The 18,056-nt window shown below is 54.1% G+C and overlaps 1 protein-coding gene across 6 annotated transcripts in view; it reads left to right on the forward strand.

The window, feature by feature from the left end:
• HDLBP (high density lipoprotein binding protein) overlaps positions 1 to 17,908 on the forward strand; it is a 73,278-nt gene extending 55,370 nt beyond the window's left edge. For all 6 annotated transcript variants that reach the window (XM_010600704.3, XM_003421165.4, XM_023540280.2 and 3 more), the window contains 16 exons: positions 1,462 to 1,566; positions 1,676 to 1,789; positions 2,682 to 2,768; positions 2,924 to 3,055; positions 5,835 to 6,053; positions 8,306 to 8,527; positions 8,629 to 8,847; positions 9,117 to 9,255; positions 10,907 to 11,061; positions 11,644 to 11,748; positions 12,050 to 12,184; positions 13,027 to 13,170; positions 14,329 to 14,514; positions 15,090 to 15,206; positions 15,476 to 15,604; positions 15,722 to 17,908. In XM_010600704.3, coding sequence (XP_010599006.1) covers positions 1,462 to 1,566; positions 1,676 to 1,789; positions 2,682 to 2,768; positions 2,924 to 3,055; positions 5,835 to 6,053; positions 8,306 to 8,527; positions 8,629 to 8,847; positions 9,117 to 9,255; positions 10,907 to 11,061; positions 11,644 to 11,748; positions 12,050 to 12,184; positions 13,027 to 13,170; positions 14,329 to 14,514; positions 15,090 to 15,206; positions 15,476 to 15,604; positions 15,722 to 15,808 — 2,295 coding nt within the window. In that variant the 3' untranslated portion in view covers positions 15,809 to 17,908. The remainder of the gene's footprint in view (positions 1 to 1,461; positions 1,567 to 1,675; positions 1,790 to 2,681; positions 2,769 to 2,923; positions 3,056 to 5,834; positions 6,054 to 8,305; positions 8,528 to 8,628; positions 8,848 to 9,116; positions 9,256 to 10,906; positions 11,062 to 11,643; positions 11,749 to 12,049; positions 12,185 to 13,026; positions 13,171 to 14,328; positions 14,515 to 15,089; positions 15,207 to 15,475; positions 15,605 to 15,721) is intronic.
• Positions 17,909 to 18,056: the final 148 nt, after the last annotated feature.

Genomic DNA, 18,056 nt, shown 5'->3' on the forward strand with positions numbered 1-18,056 from the left:
ATCTGATTCCCGTGGAATGAGAGGAGCACATAGGAGTCTTTCATGAAGTGCCGTAGCCTGCAGAGGGCTAGGGAGCAGGCCACGTCCAGGGTTTGGTACCCTCCAGAGTTATCCCAGCCCTTCCTTGTCCACACTGGGAGTCTTCACATCGCAGACCCACTTTTTATTGATACGGGTTTGTGTTGGTTATCTAGTGTTGCCCTAACAGAAATACCACAGGTGGATGGCTCTAACAAAGGGAAATTTATTCTCAGTCAGTAGGCTAGAAGCCCAAATTCAGGGCATCAACTCTAGGGGAAGGCTTTGTCTCTGGCCTCCAGAGGAAGATCCTTTTCATCAGTCTTCCCTTGCTTGAGGAGCTTCTCAGTGCAGGGACCCCGGGTCCAAAGAACACAGTATTCTCCTGGTTCTTGATTCGTAGTGGTATGAGGTCCCTCTCTTTTACATCTCTAAAGAGATTGGTTTAAGGTAAAATCTAAACTTGCAGATTGAATTCTGCCTCATTAACATTATAGAGGCAGGATTTACAACATATAGGAAAATCACATCAGATGACAGAATGGTGGATGGTCACACAATACTGGGAATCATGGTCTAGCCAGGTTGATGCAGATATCTCGGGGGACACAATTCCACAACAGGTTTTTACTTCAGCTCCGATCTGGGTTCTCACCCGGTCTGCAGCCCCCTGGCCTGGGCTCCACGCGGCCGGCACTGACCCTGGCCTGCTTCGTGCTGGGCACCCCCGCCTTGCAGTGTCCGCTTCTGTTTAGGATTACTGGTTTCTGAACCCTCATCTCTGTCAGTCCAATCCAGGGTCTCCCAGAATTCTTGGAAACATTTGCTTGGCCGATATGTTCTTCCCTGTACTCCAGCTCTGCTTGTTCTTCTGTTTCCCTTCTGGCATTTTTTTTTTCCTGTGGAGAGCTGCGTGACTTCATGCCCTGTGTGGAACCATCCTTTAACTCTCCACACGAGAAAGTGGCCCAGGGTGACTGTCTGGGAGGATCGTTCTCTGCTCCACAGAGCACTGGGCATGCAAACAGAAGTGCTCACCTCTTGCCCTTGTGAAAACAGAGGCACCAACTGGGTTCTTTTGGGGTTATTGCCACCCTAGTAGCACGTTTGGTTGATGGGTCTGGCACTTGATCCTTTCATTGTGCTCTGTTCAGGAGGATATCAACAACCAGTGTAACATGAAGTGTGGTGGTTGTCGGAGAGAACAGGTGTCTTGCAGTGGGGAGTCCTAGGTGGCCAGAGCTCCCAGGGGTGCTGCTGCAGGGATGCCACCTGGCAGCACCTCACCTGCTGCTCAGCAACAGCGGGCTACGCCGTGGCGGCGGGCAGGCTGCTGCATCCTTGCTCAGCCCCCGGCCTCCCCTGTGCCACTCACATCAGTGGGAGGGGGAGCAGCTTACCTCCCTGTAATAACTGGATTGTCTCCTTCTGTTGTACTTTTAGGAAAACGAGCGTACCAAGGACCTAATCATTGAACAGAGATTTCATCGCACAATCATTGGGCAGAAGGGTGAACGGATCCGTGAGATTCGTGACAAATTTCCAGAGGTAACGGCTCCAAGAGGCAGTCTTTGGTAGCCCCAGGAGAGATCTGATTGACATTTGGTATCTTGGTAATCCAGCCTCACTAGTTATTGACCTCGGTGATTTGTTCTAGGTTATCATCAATTTTCCAGACCCAGCACAAAAAAGTGACATTGTCCAACTCAGAGGACCCAAGAATGAGGTTGAAAAATGCACAAAATACATGCAGAAGATGGTGGCAGACCTGGTAGGAAGGATACCCACGCTGTTTATTATGGGACAGTGTTACAGGAAGCGTTTTGGATGGGTGGGGACATCCTTCCTAATTCCCCACTCTCGCCCTGGGGGGCTGCTTCAGGACATGAGCACAGGCACTGGACACCTTGACCTTGAAGCTGGCAGAGACTGCAGTGCCGGTGCGGTGAAACGATTGGGGAGACGCCTTTGCTCAGCCCCCACCAGGCTCTCATGTCCTCTTCAAATGCCTAGATGTAGAAACTTCTCTAAGGAGAGAAAGCTAGCATGCTAGAATAAGGCATCAGTTACTGATTAATGATCGTCCTCCAAACCGACATGGGGGAAGAGCTTTTCATGGGACTCGGGGTGGCCGAGGAAATGCTACAGAGGGCTGTGTGCTTCACACCAATGACTGCCTGAGTCGAGTCAGTGCTGGGTCACCACTGAGCACTGCCAACTCACAAGCGCTGCTGTGACACAGCTGTGGGAGGCTGGCTTCCCAAGGGTCACAGGGTACACATCTTGATAAGTGCTCTGTAGCCGGCCTGGACTCCCACTTACTGGTGTGGTGAGGGTACCTGGCTAGACTTAATGGTTGTGTGTTGTGAAACGTGTCTGATGATTGTAGGTGGTGTACAAATTACACTGTGTGCCACTTTTTATCACTGGGGGCTCTCAGCCAATGACTTGTGGCATGCCAGATGCTATGAGTTTTCAGATAAGTTATCACACCCCTCCCCATGACAGACCTTGACAGTCAGAGGGCTGGGGAGGAAAGTAGACCCTGAGGCCCTGTTGGCCGGATAGCAGCACCCATGTTATTTTCACACTGCCTTCGGGCATAGAAGGGGTATTTCAGTGTAGCATGAATGGTTGATTGTGCCATCTTGTTTGTTTTTAAGGTGGAAAATAGCTATTCAATTTCCGTCCCAATCTTCAAACAGTTTCACAAGAACATCATTGGGAAAGGAGGTGCAAACATTAAAAAGGTGACCAGCTTGTCCCCTGCGCCTTGATTCTTCTTTCCCTGCCCCTTACCCTACACCATTCCTGATTTAGATTTAAAGGAGGACCCCTTACTTCCCAGGTCTGCACTCCTAGTGTTTTAACTGTGGGAAGTCAGCTTCACCCTCTCTCCTTGTAGATTCGTGAAGAAAGCAACACCAAGATTGACCTTCCAGCCGAGAATAGCAATTCAGAGACCATTATCATCACAGGCAAGCGGGCAAACTGTGAAGCTGCCCGAAGCCGGATTCTTTCTATTCAGAAAGACCTGGTAATGGCGGATGTTTTATGGTGGAGAGCGGGAATGGGTTTTCCTCATGTAAAATCTCTGACAGCCTCTAGAGCTCTAGCCTGAGATTCCTTTATCCAGGGCCAGTTGGACGAGCACGCTGCTCATACAGAGGATTGCAGTTTACATCCAGGCTGTGCTGATCTGTTACCTTTGCTCCATTCATGATAACATTTTCCTGCCATTTATCTCTTGTTAAATGAGATTTCTTGTCTGCTCATTCTCTCAACTAAAGAGAGAGAGGAAAGGAAATCTCCAACTATAATTACGGGTTTGTTTACCGCTATCAGTTTTCACTTCATGTGTTTTGAAACTCTTCTTAATTACACATGTAGGTTTGTTGTATCCTTCTAATGAATTGACCCCCTCATCATTAAATGACCTTCTTTATCCCTGGTAAAATTCTTTGCTCTGAAACCTTTTCTGATACTTAAGTGAGTTTCTTTTAGGTAACTTTCTTTTTTATTCAACCTGCAGTGTCTGGCTTTCTAATTGGGATGTTTAGACCATTTACGTTTAATGTGTTTGTTTTTTTTTTATGGTTGGGTGCAAGTCTGCCATCTTGCTGCCCCGTCTGCTCTTTGTTCCCATTTTGCTCTTTTTCTGCCTTATTTTGGATTGAATATTTTTTAGTTCCTCTTTAAGAAACTTAAAACATGTACAGTACTTCTGTTTCTCCCCACCGTAACCTTTATTCTTTCTTGTCATGCCTTTTGCTTTTGCCTGTTAAAAACCCCACAGTGAGTTGTTGTTTGTTTAAAGAGACGTGAACAGCAGCACAGGGCTGGAGTGCTCGCCGTTCCTGGGGCTCGTCACCCCTGCGGGCTCACGCGTCTGCTTCCCTCTTAGAGGATGTGCTGTGACTTCACTGCCAGCACAGCTCTGCTGCTGATGAGTTCTGGTTTCGCGCGTCTGCATTTTTTTTTTTCTTGGTCGTTTTTTAAGACTTTTTGCTGCTAGATTGACAATTTTTTTTCTTTTAGTACTTTTAGTTCTGTCAGTACTTAAGATTTTGCTCCACTGTCTTCTCACTTGCATAGTTTCTGATGAGGAATCTGATTCATTCTTAGTTTTGTACATGAGTCTTTTCTTTTCCACCTGGCTGCTTTTAAGATCTTTATCACCAGTTTTGAGCAAGTTACATGTCTAGCTGTAGTTTTTTTCATGTTAATTTACTTGCGGTTCATTGAGGAGCTTGGATATGTAGGTTTAGAGTTTTCATCAAATTTGGAAGTTTTTTTGGTAGTTAATATTTTTTCTGTTAACCCCTTTCTCTCCTCTCCTTCAGTGACTCCAATTACACGTATGTTCAGCTGCTTGACGTTGTTCCACAGTTCACTGGTGATCTGTTTATTTTGGGGGGTGGGTATTTTTTCTCCGTGTTTCTTAAAGTTCACTAATTTCTTGCAATATTTAATTTTCCTTTAATCCTATCTAGTGTATTTCTCATCTCATACGTTGTTTTCATTTCTAGAAGTTCAATTTGAATCTTTTAATATCTTCTATGTTTTTTTTTAACATACTCAGTCTTCGCTTTAGTTTTTCAACCATATACGATACAGTTAAAATGACTATTTTGACGTCCTTGTCTGCTAATTATAACGTCTCTGCCATTTTTGGATTGTTTTTGATTAGTTGGTTCTTTTTTTCCCTCATTCTGGGTCGGATTTTCCTTTTTCTTTGCCTAGGATTTTCAGATTGAGTATCAGAGGTTGTGAATGTCACTGTGTTGGATGCTGGATGCTGGATGTTGTAGGGTTCCTGAGCTTTGTGAAGTTAGTTGGAAGCAGTTTGCTCCTTTTAGGACTTGCTGTTTTTAGGACCTGTCGGCGTTTATTCCAGGGCCAGTGGTTTCCCACTGCCAAGGTGAGACCCTCTAAGGGCGACACCCAGTGTCCCATAAGTGCTCACCAGTCTGGCTGGTGAGCGAGCTGCAGGTGCTGTTTCTGTGCACACCATGTGACTGTGAGTGGGCTCCAAGGCCCAGGAGCTCTCTCTGTCTGCTCTCTCCTCCTTGGCTCCCTGCTCTGCAAATTCCAGGTGCTGTATTCTCCCTGGACCCTTAGCTCCCTCTCTTCCCTGTTACGTGAGAGGCCACAAGTGCTAGGGCTGGTTTGTTGCTGTGTCTCCAAGACCAAAAAAACCAAACCCATTGACATCAAATGGATTGCAACTCACAGCGACCCTGTAAAAAAAAAAAGAGTAAAATTGCCCCATAGGGTTTCCAGGGAGCACCTGGTGGATTCAAACTGCTGACCTTTTGGTTAGCAGTCATGCTCTTAACTGCTTAACCACCGTCTCCAGTGTCTTGAAAATCTTGTTTCGCTCATTGTGTCTGTTTCATTAGTTGTTCCAGACAGGAGGGTAAACCCACTCTCTTTGTTTCTTTGCCTTGGCTGGAAGCAGAACTCTGGCCTGTGAGGCTTCACTGGAAGAGTCTATGTGCATGCTGGCCCATAGACCTGACAGAGCAGTGAAGCCTACGTTCTGTGTTCTAGTCACAGCTCTCCTTCTGAGCTGGACACACCCCCACACACAGACATTCCCAGACCCTGACCCCCTGTCAGGCATGTGTCCTGTAGTAGTGGGCTCCCCCGACACATTCCCAGACCCTGAGCCCCCACCGGGCATGTGTCCTGTAGAGGTGGGCTCCCCTTCTCCCTCCTACATTCCCAGGCCCTGAGCCCCCCCGTCCAGCGTGTCTGTAGAGGTGGCATTTCACTCAGTGCACCCTTCCTTCCCCTGTTGTGTGTGGTCTCAGGCCAACATCGCCGAGGTGGAGGTCTCCATCCCAGCCAAGCTGCACAACTCCCTCATTGGCACCAAGGGCCGCCTGATCCGTTCCATCATGGAGGAGTGCGGCGGCGTCCACATCCACTTTCCCGTGGAAGGTTCCGGAAGTGACACAGTTGTCATTAGGGGGCCTTCCTCAGATGTGGAGAAGGCCAAGAAGCAGCTCCTGCACCTGGCTGAGGAGAAGGTAAGTCTACCCTCCAGTGGGGCTGCTCCCGAGTCTGGGGAAGGGGAGTCACTATGTGTCTCTTGAGGGGAAGCCTGCTTTCACTCCCCATCTGCTCCGTGGCAGATTGGCACACCGCTCAGACAGCTCTGTGCCTCTTTGGTCCTGCTGCTGCCATGCCACATTTGGTGGTCCCTTACATCCAGGGTGCATCCAGGCTGCGAGGCCAGACACACGGATGGCAGAGGGAGCGTGCTGTGAGGAGGGGAGCAGGGCGCTCACTCTGCTCAGTTCCACTCCCTCACTTGGGGCGTGGGACTTGCTTCCTCCTTGGCAAGCCAGCCATCTTAGTCGAAAGTCAGAAAGTCATAGGTTGGACTAACATCTGAGGGGCACCAGGTCTGAGCCCACATGTACGTGATAGAGAAAATTAGCTCTTTTGGTTATCTGTTTTGCTTTGTTTTTTAATGTGATTTTTATATGTTAAAAGTCACCTTTTTTAGTGTATAGTTCTGAGTTTTGACACAGTCTTTATGATAAGTCTTGAAATCAGGAAGCATGAGTCTTCTAAATTTGTTCTTTTTAAAAATTGTTTTTGCTATTCCAGACTACTTACTTTTTCATATGCACTTTGAAATCAGTTTGTCAGTTCCTAGAAAGAACCCCGCTGGTGCTTTGGTTGGGATCGTGTTGGCTGTGTAGATCGAATTGAGGAGAATCAATGTCTCAGCAGTATTGAATCTTGGAATCCATATCTCTGCATTCTCATAGATCTTTGATTTTTCCTTTGTGTTTTGTCATTTTTAGCGTATAGATTTTGCACACACTTTGTCAGGTTTATAGCCAAGTATTTTTCAGTGCAGTCGTGAACAGTACCTCTTCATTCCTTTCGGTTTCTAGTTATATGTTATTAGTACAGAGAAACGTCTTTGACTTTTGTGTTTTGACCTTGTTTCGTGCAGCCATGCTAAGCTCACCTATTAGTTCTGGGAGTTTTTTTGTCAATTCTTGTGAGTTTGTTGAAAACCATGCCTTCTGTGAAAGGACAGGCTTGTGTCTTTCTTCCCAAGCTGTGTGCCCTTTACTGCTTTTCCCTACTCTTTGGCGTGGGTTGAGCAGTGGCGGTGAGAGCTGCCCTCCCTGCCTTGCTCCCTGCTCTTTCACTGTTGAGCATGATGTCAGCTTTTCATGGGTGCTTTATGAGGTTTTCTTCCAGAACAGATGTTGGTTTTTGTCAGGTATTGTTTCGGCATCTACTGAGGTGATCACATGGTTTTTTTCTTTGGTTTGTGTTGTTACAGTGAATTGACTTTTTTTTTTTAAAACTTTGAACTAACCTTGCATGTCTGGGTTTTAAACTCTACTCGATTTTCATGTATTATCCAGTTACCATACTGCTGGATTGGATTTGCCAAACTTCCTAGCTTTTTAATAACACTGCAGTTCGTGGATGTCTTCGTTTGAAGCGTTCAAGACTCTCAGGGTGGTATTTTGCAAATCCAGCAATTTAACAGATGTGCTACTTTGTGACTGTTCAAAAATTGACGCTCAGTATAGTCATTATGTAGCCTGATAGCAGACCTTGTCTCTTCCCTTCTTTCCCTTTGTAGGGTCCAGGTCAGGAGGGAGTAGAGAGAGAGGTGTACTCTGTCTGTCATGGGCTCAGGTGTCCCTGTGTCCTCCCACTGAGCTCAGTCAGAGGGCTGAGGTCTGTGATGGAGCTCAGCTGCTGTCATCGTCAGGGGTCTCGCTGGGCCGTGAACCTCTTTGATGCTGAGCCTGAGGATGCTTTCTCCAGCCCTGATCCAGATTGGCTGGGTCTCAGAGCATGTCCATTAGTGTTAGGAGACCCAGAACGGGGACGTGGGAGCACTTTCCCTGTCTGGTTTGGGAGCCAGTGGTGAGTGGAGGGGCCAGGGATGGCAGCGTCACTGCTGTGCTCAGGCTGTGCGCACCGGGTGGAGGGGCCACTGGCTTCCTGCCGTGCCGCCACCACTCCGCTCGGGACCATCATCGTGCACCCCCGTGACAGATCAAGAACAGCTTGAGCTCCTGGGCTGCGTGCCCTAACCTCTCGGTGTGTCTTTGACGGTGTGGAGGAAACCGCAGGTGCTTTCTGCCTGAGGCTTCCTCTGCTGTGAGGGGCGGTCAGCTCTGTGACCGTGGCCATGTGAGGAGGGTGCACCCGCAGCTGTCTATGACACCCGCTGCTGACCTGCCTCTAGTCCATGCAGGCCAGCGTCAGGGTGATGCCTGTGGGCCTGTTTCTGTAGCAAACCAAGAGCTTCACAGTTGACATCCGCGCCAAGCCAGAGTACCACAAGTTCCTCATTGGCAAGGGGGGTGGCAAGATCCGCAAGGTGCGCGACAGCACCGGCACCCGCATCATCTTCCCCGCGGCCGAGGACAAGGACCAGGACCTGATCACCATCATCGGAAAGGAGGACGCCGTCAAGGAGGCCCAGAAGGAGCTGGAGGCCCTGATCCAGAACCTGGTGAGGCCCAGGATCTGCAGAGCCTGGGAGGCTGGGCCTTCTGCCGACCCAGCCAGGCGTGGTGGGCAGGGAGTTCATTTATGTTCATTCTCTCAACACAGGATAACGTGGTGGAAGACTACATGGTGGTGGACCCCAGGCACCACCGCCATTTTGTTATCCGGAGGGGCCAGGTCCTGCGGGAGATTGCAGAAGAGTATGGTGGTGTGATGGTGAGCTTCCCACGTTCTGGCACGCAGAGCGACAAGGTCACTCTCAAGGGTGCCAAGGACTGCGTGGAGGCCGCCAAGAAGCGTATCCAGGAGATCATCGAGGACCTGGTGGGTCGCCCAGGCGGGTCAGCATGTTCTGGGAACCTTTCAGAAATAGGCCCTGAGGTGCCCTGCCCCTCCTCCTCTGCCCATCCCGGGCCCCTGCTCCTCTGCCCACCCCGGGCCCCTCCTCCTCTGCGCACCCCTGTGCCTTCAAATGTTTGCTCAGAAAAACGGGGTGTCTGGGGGCACCTAATGGGAAATGGTGAAGAAAGCTGAGCGCCGCACATGGATCCCGAAGAACTTGACCTTGGATCATCTCCTCTGTGCCCCTCCAGGAGGCTCAGGTGACGATGGAATGCGCAATTCCCCAGAAGTTCCACCGGTCTGTCATGGGCCCCAAGGGTTCCCGGATCCAGCAGATCACTCGGGATTACGGCGTCCAGATCAAGTTCCCTGACAGAGAGGAGAACCCAGGTGGGTCCCAGTGTGCCTGCCCCTACTGAGAATGGGAAGGGTCGCGTGGTCCCAGCTCTCAGCCTGGGCTGCTTTGCCCCTCATTCCTGGCAGGGTGGGTCCCTGGCACTTGAGGCGAGCGCTCTGCCCCAGCCCTACCAGTTGTGCTCAGAGGCTCCGAGCTGAGGGCTGGGCGGCATCTCTTGTCCAGATGATGACATGTCTGTCCAGTGCCGGAGAGGCTCACAGGGAGCAACAGGTCAAAGAAGAAGGTCCAAGAGCTCACAACATTTACCCACTGGTGCCATGGGTTCCATCCGACTGTTAACGCGGGAGATGATTTTAACGGCGTGTGTGATTGGACTTGAATGTGTTGAATGTGGGCCCATAGCCCTGTCTCGAGCGGGCTCCCTTCTCCCACCTGCCCTGTCATTGCTGTGACAAGTCACATCTTGTGGGAAGGCTGGTCTATTGCTGAAGTTTCTCGGACAGCCGCTCAGCCGCTCAGCTCAGGCCCCTCCTGCCCTCCCTGGTTCTGGTGAAATCTTGAAGAGGGCGGAGGAGGGCCATGGTCCAGCATGGCCGTGCGCTCCGGGTCACACACCTGGAATTATGTGTCCAGCTGGCTTTGCTGCTTTGAAACAAAGGAGGTTCTCTCCCTGTCCAACTGTCCTAGCTGGTAACCCTCAGCCTGCTGAGGAGCCCCCAAGGTCACCAGCCCAGCCTCACGGAGCGTGTATTGGGTGAACACAAAGCCCTGTCAGCCCACCTGCCATCTGGAGTAGAACAGTGCGTGGCTGTGCTGTTGCTGGCATGGCTATTTTCAGTTTATTTGGGTAAAATGTGACACTTGAAGGAAATTTGCAAAGGATAGTATGGAGAAGACTGCTGTGTATCCACCACCCAGATTCACCCACTTGCTTTGTCACCCCTCCTGCTCCTCTTTGCACGTACATTTTCTGAACCGTCTGTGTGTTCTTTGCAGACACTACGTCCCTTTATTTGTGGTTGGCATTTCTCACATGATGTCAGTGTGATGCTGTCATCCACACGTGCTCCACGCAGTTTCTGCAGCCCGGAGGCCTCACACAGCTTCCTTCCCGCCCCTTCCCAGCCCAGGACCACATGGCTTTAAGCAGCTGGGTCCATGTCCTCCCCTCACATGTTCACTCATTTGTTACACTGCCCCTGCATGCCGCTTTATCTCATAACTGTCGTTCGTTGTTTCATCATTCTGTTGTTCAGAGGCCAGTGGGTCTCCAGCGCCTTCCATGTCCTTGGGATTTGTTCTTGCTCTCTGAGCCCCTCCTTTCTGTCCTAAGAGGTGGTTCAGGCTTGTCTTGCCTGTTCCCTGATCATCCCTTGCTGGCCAGGACTGGTGTCCTCTCCCAGGCTCCTTTCTCCGTCGGCTGGCCCTGTTCTGTGCCCCTCGCCTGTCTACTTGCCCATGTTTCTCACTTCACTCATGAGGTCGTTCCTGCCAGCTCCATGTGAAAGGTGAGGAGACGGCAAAGCCAGCCTTGTCTCCCACTGCCCAGGAGCCTCTGAGAGCCAGGCCGGCATCCTGTCCGCCTCCTCCCTGCCTCCCTCCTGTCCAGCGGTAGTAGGCCCACCCTGAGTGGAGGGCGCTGGCCCTCGTCCTCAGGCCCCTGCAGCTTCCTCTCCGCTCCAGTTCACAGTGTGGAGCCAGCCATGCAGGAGAATGGGGACGAGACCGCAGAGGGGAGAGATACCAAAGAGGCCGACCCTGGTTCTCCAAGGAGATGTGACATCATCGTCATCTCCGGCCGGAAGGAGAAATGTGAGGCTGCCAAGGAAGCTCTGGAGGTATGTCCCCCTGCCCCATATGGGGGGCCCGGGTGGCGAGCAGATCAGTCGTTCACATCCTGACACCAGGTCCTGACGCCTGGTCGCCCCTGCGTCACCTCAGTGCTCTGACCCACGGGGCCATACCAGGCGGAGGCCCCCCACAGCCCAGCTCCGATTTTCAGTTAATTCTCCTCTGGACTTGCACAGCTGCCTGCCAGCCCCTCCTCTCTGGCATTGTCAGCATCCGGCCTTTTGGCCTGCTGGCGTCCCGTCACCAGGAGCGTGGGGCTCACTGTGAGCCATTACGTGTTGGCCGCTGTTGTAAGTGTGGTATGTTGCCGCGTGCGAGACAGTTGTAAGGTAGTGTAGAGGGATGGACGTTGAACAAAACACACTATGAGGTGGTGGTGAGCACAAGGAGAGAAAGCAGATCACGGAGGGGAGGGTGGCAGGTAGGGCGGAGTAGCCAGGGGCTCGAAAGGAGGCCCCGAGGCTCACACACGCTGTCTCACACATACTCTCTCTGGCACCTTTTCCTTGTGGCCCAAGGCCCTCTCTGCCCACTCACCCTGGCCTGATCCTGGCTGTCCCTTCCTGCAGGCGCTGGTTCCTGTCACGACTGAAGTTGAGGTGCCCTTTGACCTCCACCGGTACATCATCGGGCAGAAAGGCAGTGGGATCCGCAAGATGATGGACGAGTTTGAGGTGGCTTTGTGTGCCCTTTTCCCGGGGGGGCTCCTCAGTCACTTTCCCTCCTGGGGGGCTCCCCGTTCGCGGCACCTGCCCCTAGTGGTGGCCGCTTCTCATGGGCACGCTCTGGCTCTGTCCTTGGAGCAGCGACTCCTCCCCCGCCCTCCCAGGTGGGAGGGCTGCATTCCCCTCTGTGTCGGGAGCCCACAGTGACGTCCTGATGCTTGAGGCAGACAGGCGGGGGCCGTGACTTCACACACGTGTGCCTTTGCGCCACAGCACAGCTCAGCCAGGCACGTCCCTGTCCTCCGTGCAGGTGAACATACAAGTCCCGGCCCCTGAGCTGCAGTCAGATATCATTGCCATCACTGGCCTGGCCGCCAACCTGGACCGAGCCAAGGCCGGACTGCTGGAGCGGGTGAGGGAGCTGCAGGCCGAGCAGGAGGACAGGGTGAGTGTGGGTGCGGTGCCTGGGCCAGCCACCACGGACCAATTGATCTAGATTTCCCTGTTAATTTGAGATTCCTCCTCAGAAGCTCACAGGAAAGACAGAACCAGGGGTCAAGGGGAGGTGAGGCTTGTTGCCCAGAGACCCAGTCTGCTCCCTTCTAGGAGCTTCTCCACACTTTGGCCACAAGGGGTGTGTGCCACAGTCCAGGGGGCGTCAGGAGCCCCACAGGCAGGCTGACGGGGCAGGTGACATCTCCACTCTGTGGTCTCCCTGTCTGTTGCATCAGGATCCCAACCCGTCTTTGCCCCGCGGTGGAGCTGATGTTTGTGTGGGGTTGAGCTGTGGGGAGGGGTCTGAGAATTGAGGACAGGGGAATAGCTCCCAGTTTTCAGGTGAGCAGCATAGTGCCTGGAGATGCTTCCACATGAGCTGCGTGCTCCAACACTGCCTCCCAGGCCTGAGGGCCTGAGCCCTCACCCAACTAGGGGGACGCTGTCCTGCCCAGCTCCACTTTCCAGTCCTCAGGGCCTGATCCCTCACTCCACTGGGGGGACGCCATCCTGTCCCAGCCTCAGGGCCCAAGCCCTCACCCCACGGGGGAGACGCCGTCCTGCCCTGTTCTGTCTCCTCCTCTCAGTCTCTGCTGGGTTGTCGTCAGGACCTTCCCAGCACCCTTCCCAGTGTGGTGTGCCACCTGTGGGACAGTCAGCTGCCCGGTTTCCGTGACAGTCAATGATGGCAGCCTCAGGGCCATTCTGGGGGCTGGCGTGGATGCACATGGAGGGGGTTTGGGCAAGGCTGCAGACAGCTGTGTCCTGGGCCTCATACTCTGCCGTTTCTAGGCCTTGAGGAGTTTCAAGCTGAGCGTCACTGTAGATCCCAGATACCACCCCAAAATCATCGGTCGGAAGGGGGCTGTGATCACGCAGATCCGCCTGGAGCATGATGTGAACATCCAGTTCCCTGACAAGGACGATGGAAGCCAGGTGAGGACATGCCGCCTGTGGGGCACAGGGGGCAGGGGCAGCGGGAGCCTGGTGAGAGTGACCACCGCTGGAGGTCAGGGACATGGAAGAGGACATGTTGCTGAGGACATGTGCAGTCTGGCCTGGGCCCTTTTTGGCCCTGGCAGCTGAGCTGGGTCTCCAGATACCAGATGACCTTCGCCCACCTAGAGACTGGTGTGTCCCTTGTCATCTCGGGGCAGCTGTGCTCCAGCCGGGTCTTCATACCTGCATTGCTTGTTTCCAATCTCCTGACCCCACTGTTTGTCTCTCACTAAGTCATCATTTGACATCTGGGCCATTCTGGGTAACACCCCCTGACCTCAGTGGGTGCAGGGCCCATAGCTGCATGTGCTGGTCAACCCAGTGGTGCCAGGGCGGTGATCTGGGCAGGGCTGGCCCTCAGAGAGCCCGCCACCAGCCTTCCGTGTTGGTCTGAAGGTGGTCTGGCTGTGTCACTTAGGCTGTACACGTTAAGCTCATGCTCTACTGTGTCTACCTCCACCGTTCAACTTTCTGCATTGTTTTCCGTTTTGTTCTCGTGGGTGTGATGTTCCCTCATGTCTTGGAGAACATGAACTAAAGCACTTCTGCGTTCAGTTCTCTCCTGCATCCTGACATGTCTCTTTTCTTAGCGTTCCTTTTTCCTGTGTGCTTTGCTCACTCTCTAAAGTCCCGGGGTCTTACCTGTCCACTGTGTGTTGAGAGGGGCCCTTGTGCTGATGGACGCTTGGGAGAGCAGGTGTCCCTGCCACAACTCAACCTTTCTATGGCATTGTGCCAGTGAAGGAAGGTGTGGGCCCTTCTCTCCAGGCTGGCTGGTACCCAGGCAAAGACACCTCAGAGTGCTGTCCTGAGAGGGACTAGGCAGGAGGCTGTGGGTGATGCCTTGTGTTCCCGTGTTACGCTGTCTGGAAAGCCGGGAGGGAGGGGACAGAGTGAACAGCCTCATTGAGCCGTTGTTTTGAGAGCAGGCCTCTGGTTTCCTTTTTCTCTGGTACTCCCTGACTCGACAGCTCCCGTACTCACTCGCCTTCCAGCACCTCCCTGAGCACCATGTGCTCCGTGCGGCTCCCAGGCACGCTGGTCACCAGGCTCCCGGTGGGGCCGTGGCCTCCCTGACGGTTAGTCCCCCTGCAGCCCCAGGACCAGATCACCATCACAGGCTACGAGAAGAACACAGAGGCAGCCCGCGATGCCATCCTGAAGATTGTGGGCGAGCTGGAGCAGATGGTCTCTGAGGACGTTCCACTAGACCACCGCGTCCACGCCCGCATCATCGGTGCCCGTGGAAAGGCCATCCGCAAGGTCATGGATGAGTTCAAGGTATGTTCCCGCTGTGGGAGGTGCTTAGTAGCAGGAGGGGGAGCAGCAAGTAGGAAGTGGGGCACTCGCCCTGCACACCTCCCTTCCTGCCGGTCTCCGCAAGCCTGGCATCTCTGAGACCCGCACGCTTCTCTCAGTTGAGCAGGTGTGAAGGGCAGTGACCGCACAGCGGTTCCTGTAGTGCCCACAGGGTGGGCAGTGAGAGCCTCTGAGTGGCACTGGGCTGATGCGGACAGGGTGGTGGGGGGCACGTTACGTGACTTCACCGGGATTCAGACCCACGCTGTGAGGTGCCAGGGACGTCATGGGAGGGAGCACCTGGGCCTGGAGGCTTGGATTCTGGGGCTGTCCCTGAAGTGCAGGCTCCCTGCCTCCTGCAAACTGGGTCCCCTGAACCCCAGTTCCACCTGACCTGACAGGGAGTGGATTTTCTAGGGGAACAGCCCCAAGGTCAGATTTTAAATGCTGGTTAACTGAGCAAATGGGTGCTCACAGGCACAGCTGATCATGGGCACTCAGAGCTACCATTGAGCCACAGGCACTCACAGCCGTGGCTGACTCCAGCATCCTTTCAGGTGGACATCCGCTTTCCCCAGAGTGGGGCCCCAGATCCCAACTGCGTGACTGTGACGGGCCTCCCAGAGAACGTGGAGGAAGCCATTGACCACATCCTCAACCTGGAGGAGGAATACGTGAGTTTGGGTGGGTGGTGCTTGGGGAAGCCTCCAAGGGCACCCTAATGACCCTGTGGCTGCCTCCAGCCTCTGCAGGGCTCCCAGGGAGGCCAGGCACAGGAGTGGCCCCTGGGGAGCCCAGATGCCTACAGCAGGGCCTGAAGAGGAGCGGGGCACCGGGGCGGCGGGGGGCCTGCAAGAGGACACAGGCTCCCTCATGGTTGCTGCCGCAGGACCCTGGTCTGGGGTCCACCTGGGCCACGGCCTGACTGCTGCCATGCCTGCAGCTGGCAGATGTGGTGGACAATGAGTCACTGCAGGTGTACATGAAGCCCCCGACACACGAGGAGACCAAGGCCCCATCCAAGGGCTTTGTGGTGCGGGACGCTCCCTGGACGGCTAACAACAGTGAGAAGGTCAGGGCATTTCTCCTTCTCCTGGGCTGCTGGCTCAAACCCAGGGAGGCGGGGTGCTGAGCACTGTGTCCTGAGGTTGGGCAGCCTTTCCTCTGAGACGGGCCCTCGTCTCCACAGGCTCCAGACATGAGCAGCTCTGAGGAATTCCCCAGCTTCGGGGCTCAGGTGGCCCCCAAGACCCTCCCGTGGGGCCCCAAGCGATAATACGAGGAAGCAGAAGTTTCTCCAGCCTGCTGCCCCGCCCCACCACCCACGGTCTCTCCAACTGACCGGCGGCTGGACCCTTGGTAATTGTCGACGCTCCCCCTCCCCGTCCGAGGTCTCGCAGGGAAGCCTGGGCGGCCGCGGGCACCCAGCACAGGGCGGCCTGCACTCAGGACCCGCCCGGCCCCTCTGCTCTGGGACAGGCTCTCCACTGTTTTAAACACTAAACAAGGTAATTGAACATTTCATGACCCATAACCAGACTCAGCTCCCCGGCCCCCCAGCATGTCCGTCAGCACTCTGACCTTCATTCTGAGAGCTCCGCCTCTGGCTGGGAGTCTACTTCCTGTGTCGTGACCTCAGGAAATAAATTTCCTCGACTTTGTAAAAGCCAAAACGTTTGCCCTCTTCCTTTCCCACTCTCTTCCCTTGCCTATTGCCCAGACCTCCCTATGTAGAGTGCAGTCAGCTTTCTCCAGCTGCCAGGCTGTTCTCTCAGCACAGATGAGAGTGGGAAGAGACCCAGCTCTGGCGCTGTGGGGTTCCCCGGCCCAGCGGAGTGAAACAGCTGCGGGCGCTCCAGGGGCCCAGAGAGGCAGGCAGGTGGTGGCTCAGGTGGTGCTGACCTGCCCCACCTGCCAGGGCAGAGCCCAGCCCCAGAGCCATGTGGCCTCCGTGCCCTCTGGCGCAGCCTTGGCTATCATGGGGCCTACGGCAGTCAGGAGGGCAGGAGAGATGGTCTTCTCTCTGCAGTGATGGCAGCTGGCACTTCGGTATCCTTTTTTTTTAGCCACCTTGCCCTCCACACACTATGTACACAATTGCCTTCTTTCTACCTCAAAGCCAGCGTGACGGGTCTGGGTTGAGATCAGGCCTACCACCCAGCACATGGTTCTCTTGGCTTGGATGTTTTGGTTGGTCAGGTGTTGTCAAGGCACTGATGGCCGGGCCCACCTGCCCACCTAGGTGGGGGTCATGTCTCGGAAACTCTAGCTGTGTCTTGGGAGTCGGGGGTGAGGGCCAGGCAGGTGCCCTGGTTCTGGGGAGAGGCCATCCTGCAGCCAGACCCCAAGAGGCAGAACTAAGGGCTTGTGGCAAAGAGGCTGTACACCATCAGGTGTCTGCAGGTAGGGGCCTCGGTGGCATACAGGGCCCTGCCCAGCCTACCTGGCAAAACCTGCTGCAGAGGAAACGTGGCACGATCAGGAGTATCCCTGTGTCTGGTTTCGAGGACCCAAGGCGGGCCCTTCGTCCCTGGGCCATCTGGTCTTCCCACCTGCCTCCCTCTCCCTGGAGGTGACACTTGTCCTGGGGATGGTCACTTCTGCTTTGACACCCCCCCCCGCCCCCCGTTTCACTCTGTTTAGTAATTCAAGTTCGGCCATCTTTAGACCCTGAGTTCCAGGGTAGGCGGCTCAGCACAGACCGGCTTCAGTCTCCTTGGCTTGCGCCCATCTGTAGGAGTGCAAGTCGGGTCAGGAGAGCGCCTTGGCTTTGTGGTGTCAGCCAGATGACCCCTGACTGGGCAGAGGTGACTGGAGCAGAGAGGAAGGTCTAGTGCCGCCTTCCTCTCCACGACTGTCCCTTCCCTCTCCCTGGACGCCCTGGAAGGGAAGGCCTGTCACCTCTCCCATCTGCATGAGTCTGGAGCCTCCCCTACTGGCCAGCTTGTTCCTTCTGCCACCCTCCTGGCGCCCTCTAGTGTCCACCCAGACCTCTTCCCAAGCCTCTTCTCGGCCCCCACCTGTTCCCCGAGGCTAGATCCTAAGTTCTCACACCAGCTTTGCACATCCCCCGTGGTGTAGGTGCAGACCCCCTCCTGGCTGTTCCGGGGTCTCGCTCTCACTGTTGTTAATAAAGGGTATGAGCCAACTGGCCTCACCTTCTTGCAGCCCTGGTACTGTGTGGGGTGCTGGGGCAGGGTGGGAGCACAGCTGCGTCCCCTGTTTAATGTCTTCCGTATCCTGTGTTTCCATAGCTACGATCCATCCCTTGGCCTTAACTTTGGAATTTGGAGATTATATGCAAACGTGTGTAAAGGCTCATGAATATGGACAACACTGGAATTTTATAAACTCTAAAATAAAACCTGAAACTGTCCCCGTGTGCCAGAGCCTTTTTTCCCGCCCATGTGCTCTGTCTGGAGACCAGGGAATCAAACCCCAGCATGCTCGCAGGGGGGCAGCCTGGTCCTTCCAGCACCTGCCATCTTCAACAGTTTCTCAGTTGGTGTAAGGTGAGGGTCACA

Source organism: Loxodonta africana, chromosome 6 (genome assembly GCF_030014295.1).
Source record: "Loxodonta africana isolate mLoxAfr1 chromosome 6, mLoxAfr1.hap2, whole genome shotgun sequence".
NCBI classification, from domain to species: Eukaryota; Metazoa; Chordata; class Mammalia; order Proboscidea; family Elephantidae; genus Loxodonta; species Loxodonta africana.